The 16,028-nt window shown below is 43.5% G+C and overlaps 1 protein-coding gene across 1 annotated transcript; it reads right to left on the bottom strand.

The window, feature by feature from the left end:
* Window positions 1-269: 269 nt before the first annotated feature.
* AMIGO2 (adhesion molecule with Ig like domain 2) lies at window positions 270-15,560 on the bottom strand. Its single transcript, XM_037887674.2, has 2 exons — window positions 15,077-15,560; window positions 270-7,354 (listed from the first exon to the last, which is right to left on the bottom strand). Exon 2 carries the CDS (start codon window positions 7,279-7,281, stop codon window positions 5,716-5,718), a length of 1,566 nt encoding a protein of 521 aa, XP_037743602.1. The 5' UTR covers window positions 7,282-7,354; window positions 15,077-15,560; the 3' UTR covers window positions 270-5,715.
* Between the last annotated feature and the right edge of the window lie 468 nt (window positions 15,561-16,028).

Genomic DNA, 16,028 nt, shown 5'->3' with positions numbered 1-16,028 from the left:
TCCAGAAACTTCAGGATGCCATTTAATTTCACATTTCCAGAAACAAATCTTTGAAGTGTTTATATTCCATTTTTGTGATGGACCATTTTGATACCTTCATGTCAGTCCCACCTTCCAAAGATATTTACATTAGGAATGTGGAAGGGAAAAAAAAAAAATCAATCAACCAGATCTTACAAAGGAACTGATACTCGTACATGAACATCAAAGAGAGAATCCCTTTAGCTATATATATTTTAAAATGATCCAACCATTTTTCACCAGAAAGGTGAAAATTTTTGTATGTGATCTAAACTGTTCAACCACAGATGAAGTATATGTTCTGCCTGCTTAGAAACTGACAGCTACTGATGCCAGCTCTTACCACTTACAGCAGCTTGGAAAATATCAGCTGTTTTAAAATTTAAGTATATAATATATAATTAGTTACCCCATCCGGGTCTTTTACATACATCTGGCAACAACATAATTTTCTACCATCAGTAAGGCCAATTTTTACCCAGGAAATACTTAGGGCCAACCAAATCTCTCCCAGGCAACTGGCAAAGAGCCAGCTACAATTGCAGCCACTCCACTTCGCTGAGGCATACAAAAGGAGTGTAGAGGGGACTAGTGGTTTTAGCTATCCACATAGGCACATGCATTCTACACCCTCATAAGGGGCAGCTGAGCAGTCATGCTTCCTCTCTGCATCCTCCAGTCCAGAGCATACTGTACTGGCCACAGTGCAAAATTGCAGCTATGCCACAATTTAGCCCTAAGATGGTTTTCATCTAAGAAGAGCCTTAGTGACTTACAGTACAGTGATGCTATAATTAGGAGTCTTCAAAATGCAATTTTTAAAAGAATCCATACTCAGGTGGCAATTGTTAAATAGGTATCACAGAGGTGTTTCTCTGTTCTATTGGCCTCTAATTAGAATGTGCATGACTGGGGTTAAGAGGAGGGATGTTTGCCTTGTTTTCATCGTCCTGCTCAGTAAGTGTCAGAAAATATGAAACTGTGTGAATTTTTTCTCCCACTTTGGACGTTTGTTTCTGTTTTGGGAGAAAGCTAAGTCCTAAGATGATTGGTGGTGGATGTACCATCAGAACCTAAAAAGACTAAGGTCCTGATTCAGTAAAGCATATAAACACATTCTTAACGTTCAGCTTGGCTGGTTTAGGGCCTTTGTTAACAACTGGGCTGTGACTAGGAATGGGGTGGGAAATAACTAGATGTACTGTACTTATTGTTAATTATATGATCAAGGTTTGATTAGACCAAGCCTTGTTAAACTGTTCAAATTGTAAGGTGGTGGGGGTGGAAGGAGGGCACAAACAAGCCTTTCCCACAATACTTGTACCTTGGCCACAGGGAGGGCAATAGGAGTGTAATGCTGTTGCTGCCGCTAGGCTCCCACAGGCAATGCTAGACCCCTTTGGGGTCATGTGGCCTGTGTGGGAGTGGCTCATGCTGTACTCTTTCAAAAGGTGGTGCACAGGTTGGAGACTTTGTGGCAGTGGGATGCCCACTGTGCATCAAAGGGATAATTTAGCTCTTTAATTGTGGTTGGCGATATTAATACAATATTAGGAAAAGAGAGACTGCGGCTAATGGACAATTCAGTCATGGATTCAGCTGGGCAACTCTGGAACTTATCCATCACTTGATCAGGGGTGTTAGAGTTAGTATGGTATAATCCTAACTCCTCGATCTGGGCATTTTGCTATTTCCAAAGATTCTATGTTGGGACCTACTTGTATATACAAGAGGATAGAGTTTCCTTGTTTATGCCAGGGGGTCAGACTCCACTGCATTTTGGGTCCCCTCAGATGCAAGGTGGCTCGTTGTGTTGAGTGAGCATTGGAGCAACGATATAGATAGCTCACGCTCTGTGCTAGGCAGGCTTGGTTTACAGGTGCAGTGCTATTGTTGTATTGTAAGTATTAAAGTAAATTGAAGTGATAGGATTTCTTTAAAAATGTTCTTCCTATTAAAGCTGCAACCACTTAACTAACTCCAAAGTTGAGAGATGTGGAAATAATAGGCCTCACCCAGAGTGTTAATATTGCTACATTGTTAGGAAAGATTCTTAATCCCACTTTCTTAGATGTATAATCACACATCTGAGCATTTTAAAGCAGGGACTAATATATGAACAGTTAACATTTACAACAAACATCTGATGCTTAGAACTACATTCACTCTCTGTTACAGCAGGTTGACGGTTTGGGTCTGACTCTGCAAATTCTTATGCTCTGCAGTGGGATATAATTCCTCCAGGAGTAAGGGGCAGAGTCAGTTTCCCCTTTACTAAAACATGGCTTTAAAGTACATATAGTTAATTCAGCATATAGTATAAGTGCAAGTATTGTGTTATGAACAGGCAAGTGAGCGTACACAGTCAAACATTGCTTTAGATATTCAGCTATTTGGATGGACAGTGGTAGCAATTTGTTTTGCTTTTCAATCTATTTTGGATTTGACTCCATTAGCACTTTTATAAAAAATCAAACGCACTCCCATGCTACTAACCTAAGCAAATTAAACCTATATTTTAAGGTACAATTTGTTTGTACCAAAATGTACAGCCTTTTCTAGCAATACTCAGTTAACAAAAATAGGCCAAATACATACAAATCAGATACTCTTTACCTCTGGCTTTCCCCTTCCGTCTTACCATTTTGTATTCAATCCTCTGTTTCAGTCACTTTGCTCCTTCTTGTACAGTACAGAATATGTCCATGCACATATGGCACATCGTGGGGAAATCATGTGGCTTATTTCTATCTTCTTTCTAATCAAAAAATCCTCAAGCAAGAGACAGCTTCTTAAAGGGCACATCTTCCTCTCATAAAGGTCAATGACAAATCTACCATTGACTTCAGTGGAAACAAGATTTGTCCCAGAATTATTTACTAACAGATACTATATGTAGGGCTACTGATTATATATATATATATATATAAATTATATAGCTAAAGTATTACAAAATACAGATATATGTATGGAAAGGACGCTAAAAGCCTTATATCTTAGATATGAGCAGCTGTTTAATATATGTTGTTCACAGTAAAAAATGAGATCTTTTATACCTACATCCCCATTATTCAGTCTCTACAAAAGAATTTAAATAATCATGTATCTGATTTTGGTTTCATGCGTTCAAGGAAGCAAACATTCTAATGATTTCAAACAGCTTTCCAATTCCTCCTCTTTTCCTCCTACATTGTGTACATCACAGCAACACTGGTTCATGGTTTAATTTGTTTTCTAGATAGGTGGCTGTCAAACAACTAGATACATCCTGATTTTTTTTCATAGCAAATTAGTTGTTATATTTTTGGCTATCATGGGCCAAAATTCAGTATAATGTAAACAGGAGCCATTCCACTGAAGCCACAAAAGTAGTAAATTATTATTAAAATTAGAGTCAATGGAACAAAGTTCAACCACTTACATCATTTGGCCCCTTGATACAAAGGGCAAGGGTCTGTAAAACTTACATTGTAGAGTACCTTAACTCTGAAGAGACCTGTTGATTTCAATGAGACTCCTCAGAGTTAGGTACTACTTAGGGTGAGTAAGGGTCGTAAAGTCTAGCCCAATGAAAACTAGAAAAAAATGAAAATAGTTAAAGCCCTGTGTACGTTTTTATAATATTATTTTAAGGACTACAATACAGTGTGCTACCTAGGAATTAACTCTAAATTGTTTTGGGAAACAAGCTGTATGAAAGACAAGAGGTTCAAAATAAGGGCCCTAACCTGTGAGCTGCTGACTAACACTGTGTCTACACTGCCATGCCAAAATATGACTGCAGCTCATGTAGACATAACCACGCTAGTTTTAATCTAGCTAACTCAGGAATCAGAGCCGTGACCCTGCGTAATTACTCATGTAGTTAACCCACGCTGAAGCGCACGTGGAAAGCTAGCTCAGATATGACTACACAAGTTATAGTCATGCTCCATGATGCAGTGTAGATGTGCCCAGGGAGTTGAGGATATATTGCCCCTCACAGGATTGGGCCCAAATGTTATAGTTGATTCTCTAATGCCAATCTTTAAAAGCAAATTTTACAGAACACTAACATTTTATGCCTTTGAAAGGACAAAGCAAAAAGCAGCCCAAAATTAGGGGGGAAGAACCCTCCGCTAAACAATGGGCCCAGACTTGCTCTCAGTGATGTCAATGGAAGTTTTGTTACTGACCTCAACGGGAGTTGAACTGCTTGAATAAAGAGTGCAGGATCCCAAACACGCAATACATGATTGGACAAATCTGCTCACCTTATTTTCATGAGCAATCCCATGAATTTAATTATAAGAAAAGTGAGGAGGATTTCCACCCTCCCCATTTAGTTAAATGTTTAAAATGGTAAGAGGTAAACAGATTTTCTGTGGCTGGCCATAAACATTTATTATACAAAATGATTAAGATAACATACACACACTCTGGAATATTCTGGCTTGTATAACTTCATTTATTCCTTTACAAACTGAATGCTTAGAGGATGGAAAGAGGTTTGATAAGGGCTGTTTGGAGGCACACTGACTGCAGTTCTGTTCCCTGATATTCAAATTTACACCCAGCTCTATATATTTAAGATACTGATTCTTATAAGCACACTGATTGAAAAGACAGTATCATCTACAGCAAACATGTTCTCCCCACAACTGATATCTAGAAAACACATAGCAAAGTGTTCCCCCACCTTCACGTTAACACTTTGGGTACGTCTTCACTGCAAAGTTAACTCGGATGATGCCCGCCCAGGTCTGAGCCGCCAGGTTAGCCTAGCCCAGGTGCGAGCAGCCACCCTCAAAAGCCAGGCCTGAGTTACTGGGTACATCTACACTGCAGTGAGGTAGTGAGTCTCAGAGCCCACGTCAACTGACTTGGGCTTGCGGGGCTCAGGATATGAGGCTAAAAATAGCAGTGTAGACATTCCAGCTGGGGCTGGAGCCTGGGTTCTGAGACCCAGTGAGAGTGGGAGGGCCATAGGGCCAGGCTGCAGCTTGAGTGGGAGCATCTATGCTGTGTGTACACTGTTATTTTTAGCCCCATAGCACAAGTCTGAGTCAGCTGACCAGGTCTCTGAGATTCACTGTCGTGGGGGGTTTTCTGCAGTGTAGACATACCCTCTGTTTCCTCACTGGTACTGCACTCACCTGTGTGTGTCACTAGGATGGCCGTGGCATATCCCATGTGTGCTGCAGTAAGCTGAGCTGCTTTATGATTCTTACCCAGTGAATTGCGGGAGAACTTGTCTGTCCTGCGCATGGAGGGGAATTGTGGGAAGGCATTAATAGACTACCAGCCCTCGGGTGGGGATTTAGCCTGAGTCCTCATTGCAAAATGGGTGGGTTACTAGCCTCAGTGAAAGCAGCATTTGGCCTTGAGCCTACAGCCCCTGACAAGCCAGCTAGCCTGGGCTGACGGCACCACTAGACTCCGGTGAGAGGTTTTTGTGTGTAGATAGGAGGGGGATTGGGGCAACACCCAGGTAAGAGCCTGAGTTAATTCTGCAGTGAAGATACACTCTTTAATGCTAACCTATGTGCCGTTGTTGCATCTTATCCCAATCACAGAAAGAGTAGGTGGACCTGTTCTCGAAGACTACTGATGATGCATTTTTTTGCCACATTTTATTATTTTTTTCCAGGTGGTTGCTACAGGCAGGGGTGGTGTTGAGAGATTTAACTGCACAATAGAAATGCAGAAAGCAAACTAAGATGATGGCATGAAAGGTGTATCTGAGAACACCGAGTTGACAGAATCAGAGTCAGATTTTGCTCGGGTCGTTTTCAGGATGCTCTCTGCTATGACAGTTTCTTTGGGAAACAGTCTCACTTTCCCATTCTGCCCCTGTTTTGGCTCGTTCACAGGCTCAAGGAACACCACTCTCTTACCACTGCTGGATTTCTTCTCATCAGCTGGAGGATCCTGAGATGGAGTGGAGTTTAGGATGGATGAATGGGCACTGCTTTGGGGCAGCTTCCTTTTTCTTCTTCTTGTCTTACACTGACAAGGACATGGGGTCAGATAGAGATAAAGCAATACCAAAATAATACTGGCTACACAGGCAGCAAGGGTGGTGAAAGCAGTGTTAAATGCTTCATGAGCATGGGATCTGTTCACTGTGAAATTGCTTACATTAATTCTAACCTCTATGGTTTCATTTAACAGTCTTCTTTTATTTATTGCAATGCATGAATACAGCCCAGAATCCTCCAGTTGGGGATCTATTATCTCTAAACTCCCATTGTGAAACACCTTAAAATTGTCAGTGTCCTTATCTGGCTCCAGTAATCTATTGTCTGGGCTAACCCAGATGAAATATGTGCCTGCATCACTAATTTTGCTGTCACAGTGTACAATCAGCCTTTCTCCAACTTGGGCCTCATGAATAAACCCAAAGGCATGGAATGACACATTGATGGTGCTTTCGGAGCAATTCAAAAAGTTGTCGTGCAATAAAGGCAGTTTATTGGAACCTTTGGGATCAGATCGTAATACACAGGCATACTCATTTTTGAAATCCACGACTGAGTTGAAGTGTCTGTGATACCAATAAATTAGCATGGCGTATAGAGTACAGTCACAGTAAAATGGGTTACCATGAAGATAAATTCCACTGAGTTGTTTGGCCGGCACTAAACTTATACGTTGAATGGGTACGGACTGGATGTGGTTATAGGAAATGTCTAATAATACAAGTTCTGTAAGCTTGTGTTTTCCAATATACAAGTCCAGTGGGAAGTGTGACAGTGAGTTACAACATAAGTACAGCTTCTGCAATTTGTATAATCCTCCAAAGGCAGCAGAATCAATCTGTGTTATCTGATTGTTGTAAAGCAAGAGAACTTCCAGTACTCTCAGCTCTTGAAATAAAGGGCTTCCCAATGTCTTCAGGTTGTTGGATGACAAGTCTAGATACTTTAAATTTGGAGTTGTGGAAAAGCTTCCAGTGATAATACTGCTAATACTGTTATGATTGATTATTAAAGTGTTCAGTTTGTCAAAAAGCACTGGGACCCATTCAGGTTCCAAAAATGCAATTCTGTTATAACTCAGATCCAGTCTTTTTATGAATTTGAAGAGAGTTCCTGGCACCCTAGAGAGGTTCTTATTGGTGCAGCTTACAATGTCACTAGCACAGATGCAGGCTGTAGGACACAAGCCAGAGGCACTGCCACATACACTTATTGTAAAGACCAAAAGGAATAGCAGTCCTTTGCAGTTCAGTTTAAGAACACCAAGTCGAGTAGAAATTGTCTGGCAGCTTAAAGACATTATGGCTATCTCTTAGCAGTCTCCCAGTTCTCCTTGCCACAGATTATATATGTAGTTAGCCTTGTACTAATCACTGTTAAAAGAGGAATACAGAAGTACAGAATGTTAACACATAATGTTCACACCCCATTTGGTTTCCTATGCAGACCACCTGAACAAATGCAGCATTTTTAGTGACTGAATCCCTTCCATTTCACGTTTAGTTTTCAAATCCATTATTTTCTAGGCCATGATTTGTCAACTTCTTTTTGCATCTGTTAGATTTTGAACCCACCTGCAAATTCTCATATTACAGACCTATCATTTTTCGCTCTCTCTTCAAAAAGTACAACCTGTTCTCAGCCTCCTAGCTCAGTACGTGCAATTTCTGACAGCTCAGAGAGAATATTGTAAGAAATGGCAAGGCAAGTATGCAATTTCTGAAGTATTTCACTGTCATCCATGTTCCCAGTCCTGGTCCAGAGATGCAGTTTCTGATGCAAGAAAAAGAAACGGCTTGCTCCACACCAGTACTCGTCTCTTCTCTAGTGGGGAGCAGTTTTTGATGGGTGTGTCTTCCCAATCAGGAAATGTTACCCACTTCCAAACCAATAATTTTCTAATCACTATTTAGCTTTAAATGTCAAGAGAACTCCATCTGTTGTTGTTTTAATAAGTTACTCCATACAGTGCAGGGAGCAACACTTGTAGTTAAGATTGCCCAATACTTTCCATTATAAGCACCTGTTTTCAGTTTGCCACACTAACCATTCAGGCTGAAATGTTCAACGTGAGGTATCTGCCTCAGGTTGCATTTTTTTTTCTTTTCGAAAGTTTCAGCTAAAATGGTTCTGCTTTTTCTCAGAATTTGGTTAGGGGAAAAATAAGATGTTTCGCTCATGTTAAAAAAACCTGACTGCTATTTTATTACTATTTTATTGAGACGTTCTAGCGCCTCCATGCTAGAGAAAGTAGCAGCAGGGAAAGGACAGGGGTAGGAGCTATGAAGGAGGGAATGGGGGGGTGGTGAGGGAGAGACTTTGGAGGACAGAGGCAGAGGGTCTGCAACTACCAGAGCACAATCCCCTACAGAACTTGGAACTGAACCCATTATTCGCAAGTCTCAACATTCTTTTGCTGTCTGGCAAATTGCTGTGAAACTGTGTCTGTGTCCTTCCTCCGTTCCCCTGTGTGTGTCCTCTGTTTCCCCATGGCAGGTAAACACAGAAGATAACAACCTTCTATTGCTACCGTTACTATTTTAGCTCAAGTGGTAGAGATCTCTGCTATTATCTGAAGATCCTAGCCCTGCTGGTGACCCATATGGGGAAGGGGAGGAGTGTCAGTAGTTCTACAGGATAAAAATTTGTTTCTATTTTAAAGTTGTAAAACCTTAGAAAATTACACCCCAAAAAACTATGTTAAAAGAACATTAAGGTTGCAAAGTCAAGCCCTTAAAAGCTAGGAAGTGCCAGAAGTAACACTGGCTGTGCAATCTTAATTTATCCACTTTGTGCATATGCACTATGATAGTGTTTAATTACATGATCACATACCACTTTTTTTTTTCACAAGATCCCTACCTCATTCATTACACGAGATGGAGTGAGTGAATCAGGGTTGTGCTGGGAAGGAGGCTACTGCCTCCAGGAGCCCTGCCTCCTCCGTTTCAGAAGTTGGCAGGTGTGCAGTGAATGAGGCATGAGACGGCAGAAAAAGAAAGAATGGCCTCATTGTTAAGGCAGTTAAATGTTGTCCTGGAAAATTAGATTCTATTCTTGTCTCTGCCACAGAGTACCTATGATGTCAGGCAAGTTATGTAAACCAAAATGTGTACAGGTGGCCACTGTGTGTTCCTCATTTTCTGGATACCAAGGTGGGGTCGGATTTGCAGGAGTGCTGAGCAGTGCTCTAGACATATAAACTACTACCGAATACTGAGTACTCTGAAAAACCAGGCCTCAGGTTTCTCAAATTGGACACCCAAGATCAGTGGGCACTTCTGACACTCCCTCAGTCACCTATATATAAAATGGAGATGATAATACAACCCGCACCTCAGAGGGGTGTTGTGAAGATAAATTCACCAGTCTTTGTAAAAAACTGTGATACCATAACCAGAGCACCATACAAAAGGCCATGAGGAAATAAATGATTTTGTATTCAGTATAGGGTTTAGATGGTTGTGGAGTAAATAATGCATGAGGCCACACATTGAATGATGAGGATAAAAAGAAATATTCAGCAGCTTCTCATTAAGTGAGCACCAACCATAATGTGCATCATAGGAGTCAGGAATGCTGTAGAAAAATAGTATGTGATCATGTAATTAAAGACCATAATGCTGCAATGGATTGCATTTCCTAACTTTTGAGTGGTTGGTTTTGCAACCTTTGCAGGCTTAACAGTCTCTTAACATAGTGGGTTTTTTAGTGTGATATCATTGGAGAATACCACTTTTAAAAAGAATTCCCATCTGGAATACAACTGGAACCCCTGAGATACTCTAAATTGGATGCAATGTATTCTGTTTAGGAAGGGTGAACAATAAGATACATAGGCTTCTATGTATGCTTCCATCCCTATCCACTGCTATTTCACCAGACAATTTTAATTTCAGCGCTAAAATATTTTGTAAGGGAAATATGGGACATGGGAAATATTATTCGCTAATATTTGTCATTGACCATAGAATATTTTGGTAATGTACACATAACTGCTTCATAATAAAGTTTAGGTATGTAATTTAGTAGAAAACATTTAACAAGATATTTTTTATGGTAAAAATGAAGAATGCATGTGGACTTGCATTAGAGAATAACCAAAATGTTGTGTTAAAAGTGTCTTGTGTTTATATTTTGAGTTTATTTATTTAAAATTATAGTATTTATAGAGATAAGGTGGCTGTGTCATGATGAAATACACATTTCTGTATACTTGATAGGAATTATGGGCCAGATCCTCAGGTGGCACGAACAGCCGCTTTGATTTCAGTGGAGCTATTTACAGAGGTTGGGGATCTGGCTCGGTCTTAGATTTTTGGTCTGGTTTTTAGATGTAAGGGGTGCTCAGCACCTCTGAAGATCAGGCCATGTATGTCATCAGTGTAAGATTTAAGATGTCCTTAACTAGTTAATTGCATGAACCTTGACACCACTTTAACCCCTCATATGAATGTCTCCATGTCTTCTTCTCTGCTTCCTCCCAGCCTAGAAAAAATCTCTCAAATTACGCACACCACCTCTCTTGGCTCACTCAAGTCCTCCTTAAAAACTCACTTTTGCCACAGAGAGGTGAATTATTTAAAATTAAACGTAAGTGTCTGTTCACTAAAAAGTGTGCACAAAATGAGCTGCCACATATCATCTCAAACTTCTCCTCACCTCATCTGTGTTCTCTCTCCTTTAAACATGATTGTCTAGACAAATAAGTAGGCAGCTGGCATGCTATGGCTGCTGCTTTAAATGTTGGCCAGAGTTGTTGGATTGTCTCCATATGCTCCCCATCTGTTTGCTGCATTCACCTGTTGTCTCTTGTTTTATACTTTGACTATAACCTCTTCCGGGCAGGCGCTGTCTTTGTTATGTATTTGTACAGTGCCCCATACAGTAGGGCTTAGATCTATGACTGGGGTCCCAAAGTGCTAACCACAGTATAAATAATAATCATAAATCCTAGATTGAAAAATCTAGGCAGGGGGATTGTGTCTACTTAGCTGTTGTGTGAAGAGCTGAGTGCATCTTTGGGCATGGTACAAACAATAATATTGCTCTTTCCCTTGCTTGTAAGTGCTTGTGTTTTGTCAGTGATGGGATGAGGAACCATGTTAGAACTTCGTAATTTTAACTGGTCAGGAAACCAAGTTTTCTAACTGGTTTTTTTCCTTCGTTTTTTTAAACTGGTATAAGTAAATGGAGATTCAGGATAAAATTTTCAAAAGCACCCAAGGAACTTAGGAGGCAAGTCCTATTTTTCAAAATCAATTTTAAAATCAGTAGGCTGTAAAGTCATTTGGGTCCTTTTGAAGATTTGTATATCTAGTCTTTTAAATATTAAACACATTTGATTATAAGCTCTTTGGGGCAGGTACTGCATCTTCCTATGTATTTGTACAGCACCTAGCACAATGGGGCTCTAATTATGACTGGAACATTTAGCATTACTATAATTCTAAATAATTACACAAAAATTACATGCAAGGACCATTATTATGGTTGCAGAGTTAAGCACTCAAAAGTTAGAAAATGCCAGAATTCAAGTTGCCTGTGCCAGTCCCAGTCTTTCCTCCCTCCTGCTCCCAGTTCTATTCTTCTTGCCCACCATTCCCAGTTCCATCCCCTTGCCCCCAGTCTCCTTGCCCACCACATCCCAGTTCCACCCCTCCTGGCTCCTCACCCTATCTGTCTCTCTCTCCCACTCCACCGCTGGCCTCCAATCATCCCTGTCCCCCACCCATGTTCCCTTTCCTTACTGGCTCCCAGTCCCACTCTCTCTCCCTTGGCATCTCATCTGTGTCTGTGACTCCCAACCTAATCCCACCTGTCAGGACCGTCTCCAGGCACCAGCAAAGGTGTTTGGGGCGGCACAATTCCAGGGGCGGCATTCTGGCCACCCTTTTTTTTTTTTGCTTGGGCAGTTGCGCTCTCGGAGCTTGAGGCGGCAAATTTTTTGCTTGTGTCAGCCAAAAACCTAGAGCTGGCCCTGCCACCTGTACCAGTATTTAAGTATAATCGTATCTGAAATGAAATGCTGCTGGGAAGGCTAAAGTATTAACATTAGGATCTTCCTTGTATTCTTTTTTGGATTAAATTTAACAAGCCTTTTCTCACACACAAGATATAATGATTTGTTTATTGAAAATAGACAAGTATTATTTTAAAATAAGCCTACTTATATAACGTACAAATATTCTTTTAAAATCCTAACTGCATAGTGTTAGAGACATATATTAGGAATAGTCCATTTAGATAAACAAAAATATTTAAGACCCAGTTTTTGCAAAGGTTCCACATTGGTCCTCTTGAGGAATCAAGCCCCAAATGTTTTGACTAATCTTAGAAAATTGATCATTCTGTATGGAGGGCTCCAGCCCTGTGTAATGTCACATACACTTTCATTCATGGGGGATACTGGTCCTGGGGAAACTTCTGGGGTTTCTGCCAGGAGCCTCATAGCTCCCTTTTCTCCACTTCCATGCTCTTGCTCTGCCTTTGATGGAGCACTGCAGGTAACTTTTTGTTCGTTTCTTTCTTTCACACTGATTATGTTAGTTTTTTTTTTTTTTAAACAAGACTGTTTTGGAATGTTTAACCTTTTGGGGTGGGAAAGACACTAACTGACTCAGATCTCCAGTGAGCAGCTGCACTCAGCAGCTCTGATAGAGCAGAGCTGGGTTATCCAGGCATCGTGTACACCTGTGCAAGTGACAGGATGGGGCGATGAGGGGAGACTGGTACTGAACTATAGAATGGCTGATGCCTACTGGTCTACATGCTTGAACTGGATTGAGCTGCACTTGCAGGACCCACTGGGGTGGTAAAAATAGCTTTACATCACCTTTTCATCAAGCTGATCCTGGGCTCAGTTTGGTGACCGGTTCGGCTCCTAGTGCAGCCTCAAGCCAGCGCCTAGCTGCAATGACCCTCAAGATGTGGTGGCAGAGAGTCAACTGTAGCAAGAGTGACACTAAGCAGACTTAAGCTTTGTCTTCACGGCTTAAAAAAAAAAAAAGGCTTAGGTAACTAACATGGCTGAGCGATCCCACTGTGTGACAATGGAGACAATGCACTTTAGTTCTACCTGAAGGTAGCTGGCAAGGTGAGCACTAGTTTACCTCAGAGCAAAACTAAAGTGCCTTGTCGCCACTGTGTTTTACTGAGGGATAGCTCACATGCACTAGTTACTCCATGGTACAAATGCCGTTTTAGTGAAGACAAGGCTTTAGTGTGGCTGAAGATCTAGCCCATCAAGACAGCCACCTCATAGACCTCATTGGAGTTAGACTAGGGATGAATCTGGCCCAACAGTCTTACCCAGAGTGCCGCCTCACGCATAGCAACAGATCACAAAGGGACTAAGTAAAGCCATCTTTTCTCCATTTGTATGCATACTGCTTGCAGTGTCATTTAAGACTGAGAGTTTCCCCAAGACATGCTTTTTCTACTAAAGATAGCTCATGTACGCCAAATGAGCTAACTGCCTGAGAGATGGGTGAACAAAAGGGTGGGGTTGCGAGATCCTGGATTGGTTAGATACAGAAACACCAGCAATATCATGTATAGGAAATCAAACTCTACAGCTCTTCTCAGTTTATATGGGTGCAAAAAATGCTGATGCCCAAGGCTGCCTGTAGTACAGACCCTGCTTCTATGGCCTTAATTGCCAAGCAGATCATCAGATTAATGGAAACATGCCTTTTCCCATGGTAAAACTGCAGCCCACTGGTAGTGGTGTCAGATTTCGGTCAGTCTCCAAGCAGTGACATTTTCTGTAAAATATAGCCCAGTTTAGGATTCTCAGTGTCTCCACAGGCTTTTCTGATCATTTAAACTGAACTTTAGGGAAAATGTTCACTTATTATTCAAACATCTGTTTTTAACAAGCCTTTTTTTAAACTGCAGAGCTCTTTTATGTGGTGTCTCCTTAACATCCTCCTACAGCTAAACTTTACTATGTAACCAAGCCCTAAAGGTGCTCTGGGGAAGGGGTGGTATCAGGACTGGGAGGGGTGATTTGAACTGACAGGATCTCCTGCTCTGTAACAGGCTCAGCTCACAATATGAAAAATGCATAGATTACTAATTCTCAAAATAGCATTGTTTAATTTCCTTGTTAGCTGTCACTTCCGTTACTTAAAGGTCAAAGCATAGTTAAATATTTATTTTAGGAGGTTTTTTAAATCTTTTACTGTGGATGGGTTTAGGAGGAAAATGGTTACCCCCATGCACATACTCAAAGTTTTACAATTAACATCTGTTATGAAACTAACAGATTCCCCATGGCATATAAAGAGGTGGTGGCTTTAAACCTCACTGAAGAGTGAGGCGTGATTACCACAGTTTAGATTTAGGAAGATCCTTAATGTTGAACTTTTCCACTCCCGGGGGGGGGGGAACCCCCTCTTTCTCCTCCTCTATCTTTTGCTCTCCCTTAGAGGATACTATTTATTTTTCTCACTGTGCAGTGATGCTTAAATCTACCACAGTCTAAGGACTCTCCCCTCCTTTCCCTTCATCTCTACCTTATTTTGTAACCCCTCTCTTCCCGGAGGGGTAATGGGGAAACCAAACTTGTTTATGGTCCCCCTGTAGCGCCGGTACCCACTTTGCCCTCCATGTGTGTTCTCTGCTCCTTCCCCTATTTTTGCTCCTCTTCTCCATCCCCCTCGCCTCATTTTTGCGTCTCTGCCCCTTCCTCTCCCATTCTTTTTTCCCCTTTCTCTCTAATCCCCCCCCCCATTGTTGCTTCTCTGCCCCCCTTCGTTCATAGCCCTGGCTTTGCTCGGGGCAAGGATTCTGCTGGCAGGGAAGGGCAGCGCCTTCCTTGTTATCGGGCGGGCTCACGGCTCTGGGGCGTGCTCCTGTAGAGGGAGCGAACCCAGGCGCTGCTCCGGGGCTGCCTGCTAACTCCAGCCCTGCCCAGCAGGAGCAATGCACCCGGATCGACCCGGTTTGCCGTCGCTTTCATGCCTCTGCCCGCAGAAGCTGCCCGGTGCCGGGGCACGGCCAGGGCCCGAAAGTTCCCATTTACCCCGCCACAAAGGGCATCTGGAGAGGACCGCCAGAGGCTGCCCTGGGCAGGGCACGAGTCGGATTACCTGGGGGTCCCGGCAGCCGCCTGGGAAGGAGCAGCAGCCGCTCGTTCATCGCAGGGGGCAGGGCGGAGCCGGCGGCCTGGGGAGCGCTGGCCCTTGCCCCGCGGCGGCGTCCAGCCCTGCGTGCTCTTTGCCCCGAGCCTGCTCCAACTTTGCGGGCGGGCGGAGCCGGACCGGGAGCCGGGCGCTGTGGTCGCACGGCGAGCCCCTCTTCGCTTCGCCGCGGGCGCCCGCCTTCATCTGCACCGCAGGGACGAACAAATGCGGAGCCAGCCGCCGCCTCCGCCCCCCGGCAGCGGGATTGGTTCGAGCCGCGGGGGGAGGGGGAGAGGGGGCTGCTCCACCGCGCGGGGAGGTCGGCGAGAGGGACGGGGGGTGCCGGCGGGAGCCACGAGGCTGTGGCTGAAGTGGCAGCCCGGAGTTTAGCGCTGCCGCGGTGATGGGGTTTTTATTCTCCTTTCCCCGCCTCCCTCATCGCGGAGCCGATCCGGTGCCCGATCCCACTGCAGTCAGTAGCACAGCTGCGAATCGGGCCCTTGGTTTCCACTGGAGGAGCGGGAGCTCCTCCTCCGTTGAGCAGCGAGCGGGGCTGTGGTACAGGGGGCGGGGGCGGGCATCAGGGGACCGGTGTAGCCGGAGCTCCCGGCAGGGATTTCACAGGGCAGAGCCGGGGACGTTTCCAGTCCGGAGCGAAGTTGCACGTGAACAGGGGGACGCGTCTGTCAAGTGCGCGGAGCCCAGCCAGGCTGGGGGCGGAGTGGGGCGTGGGGTGGCTCCTGGGCACGTGGGCTCGGAACAGGGGTGCTGAGACTGGCGCCCCCGTTAAGGGTGTGTCGGGGACGGGAATGAACGGGGCAGTTTAAACGCGGACAGCGGCCCGATCCTGCAGCCCAGGGCTCCCGTGAATGAACTAGTCCCGGGAGCAGACATTGCAGCATCGCTCTAGCCTAGCCAC

The sequence above is a fragment of the Chelonia mydas genome, chromosome 1 (assembly GCF_015237465.2).
Source record: "Chelonia mydas isolate rCheMyd1 chromosome 1, rCheMyd1.pri.v2, whole genome shotgun sequence".
In the NCBI taxonomy this organism is placed as follows: Eukaryota; Metazoa; Chordata; order Testudines; family Cheloniidae; genus Chelonia; species Chelonia mydas.
The sequence above is the reverse complement of the archived record's forward strand: the minus strand, read 5'-3'. Positions and strand labels throughout refer to the sequence as shown.

Excerpts from the sequence above, each read along its gene's own strand:
- AMIGO2 (XM_037887674.2), bottom strand. The coding sequence starts at position 7,281 with ATGTCTTTAAGCTGCCAGACAATTTCTACTCGACTTGGTGTTCTTAAA.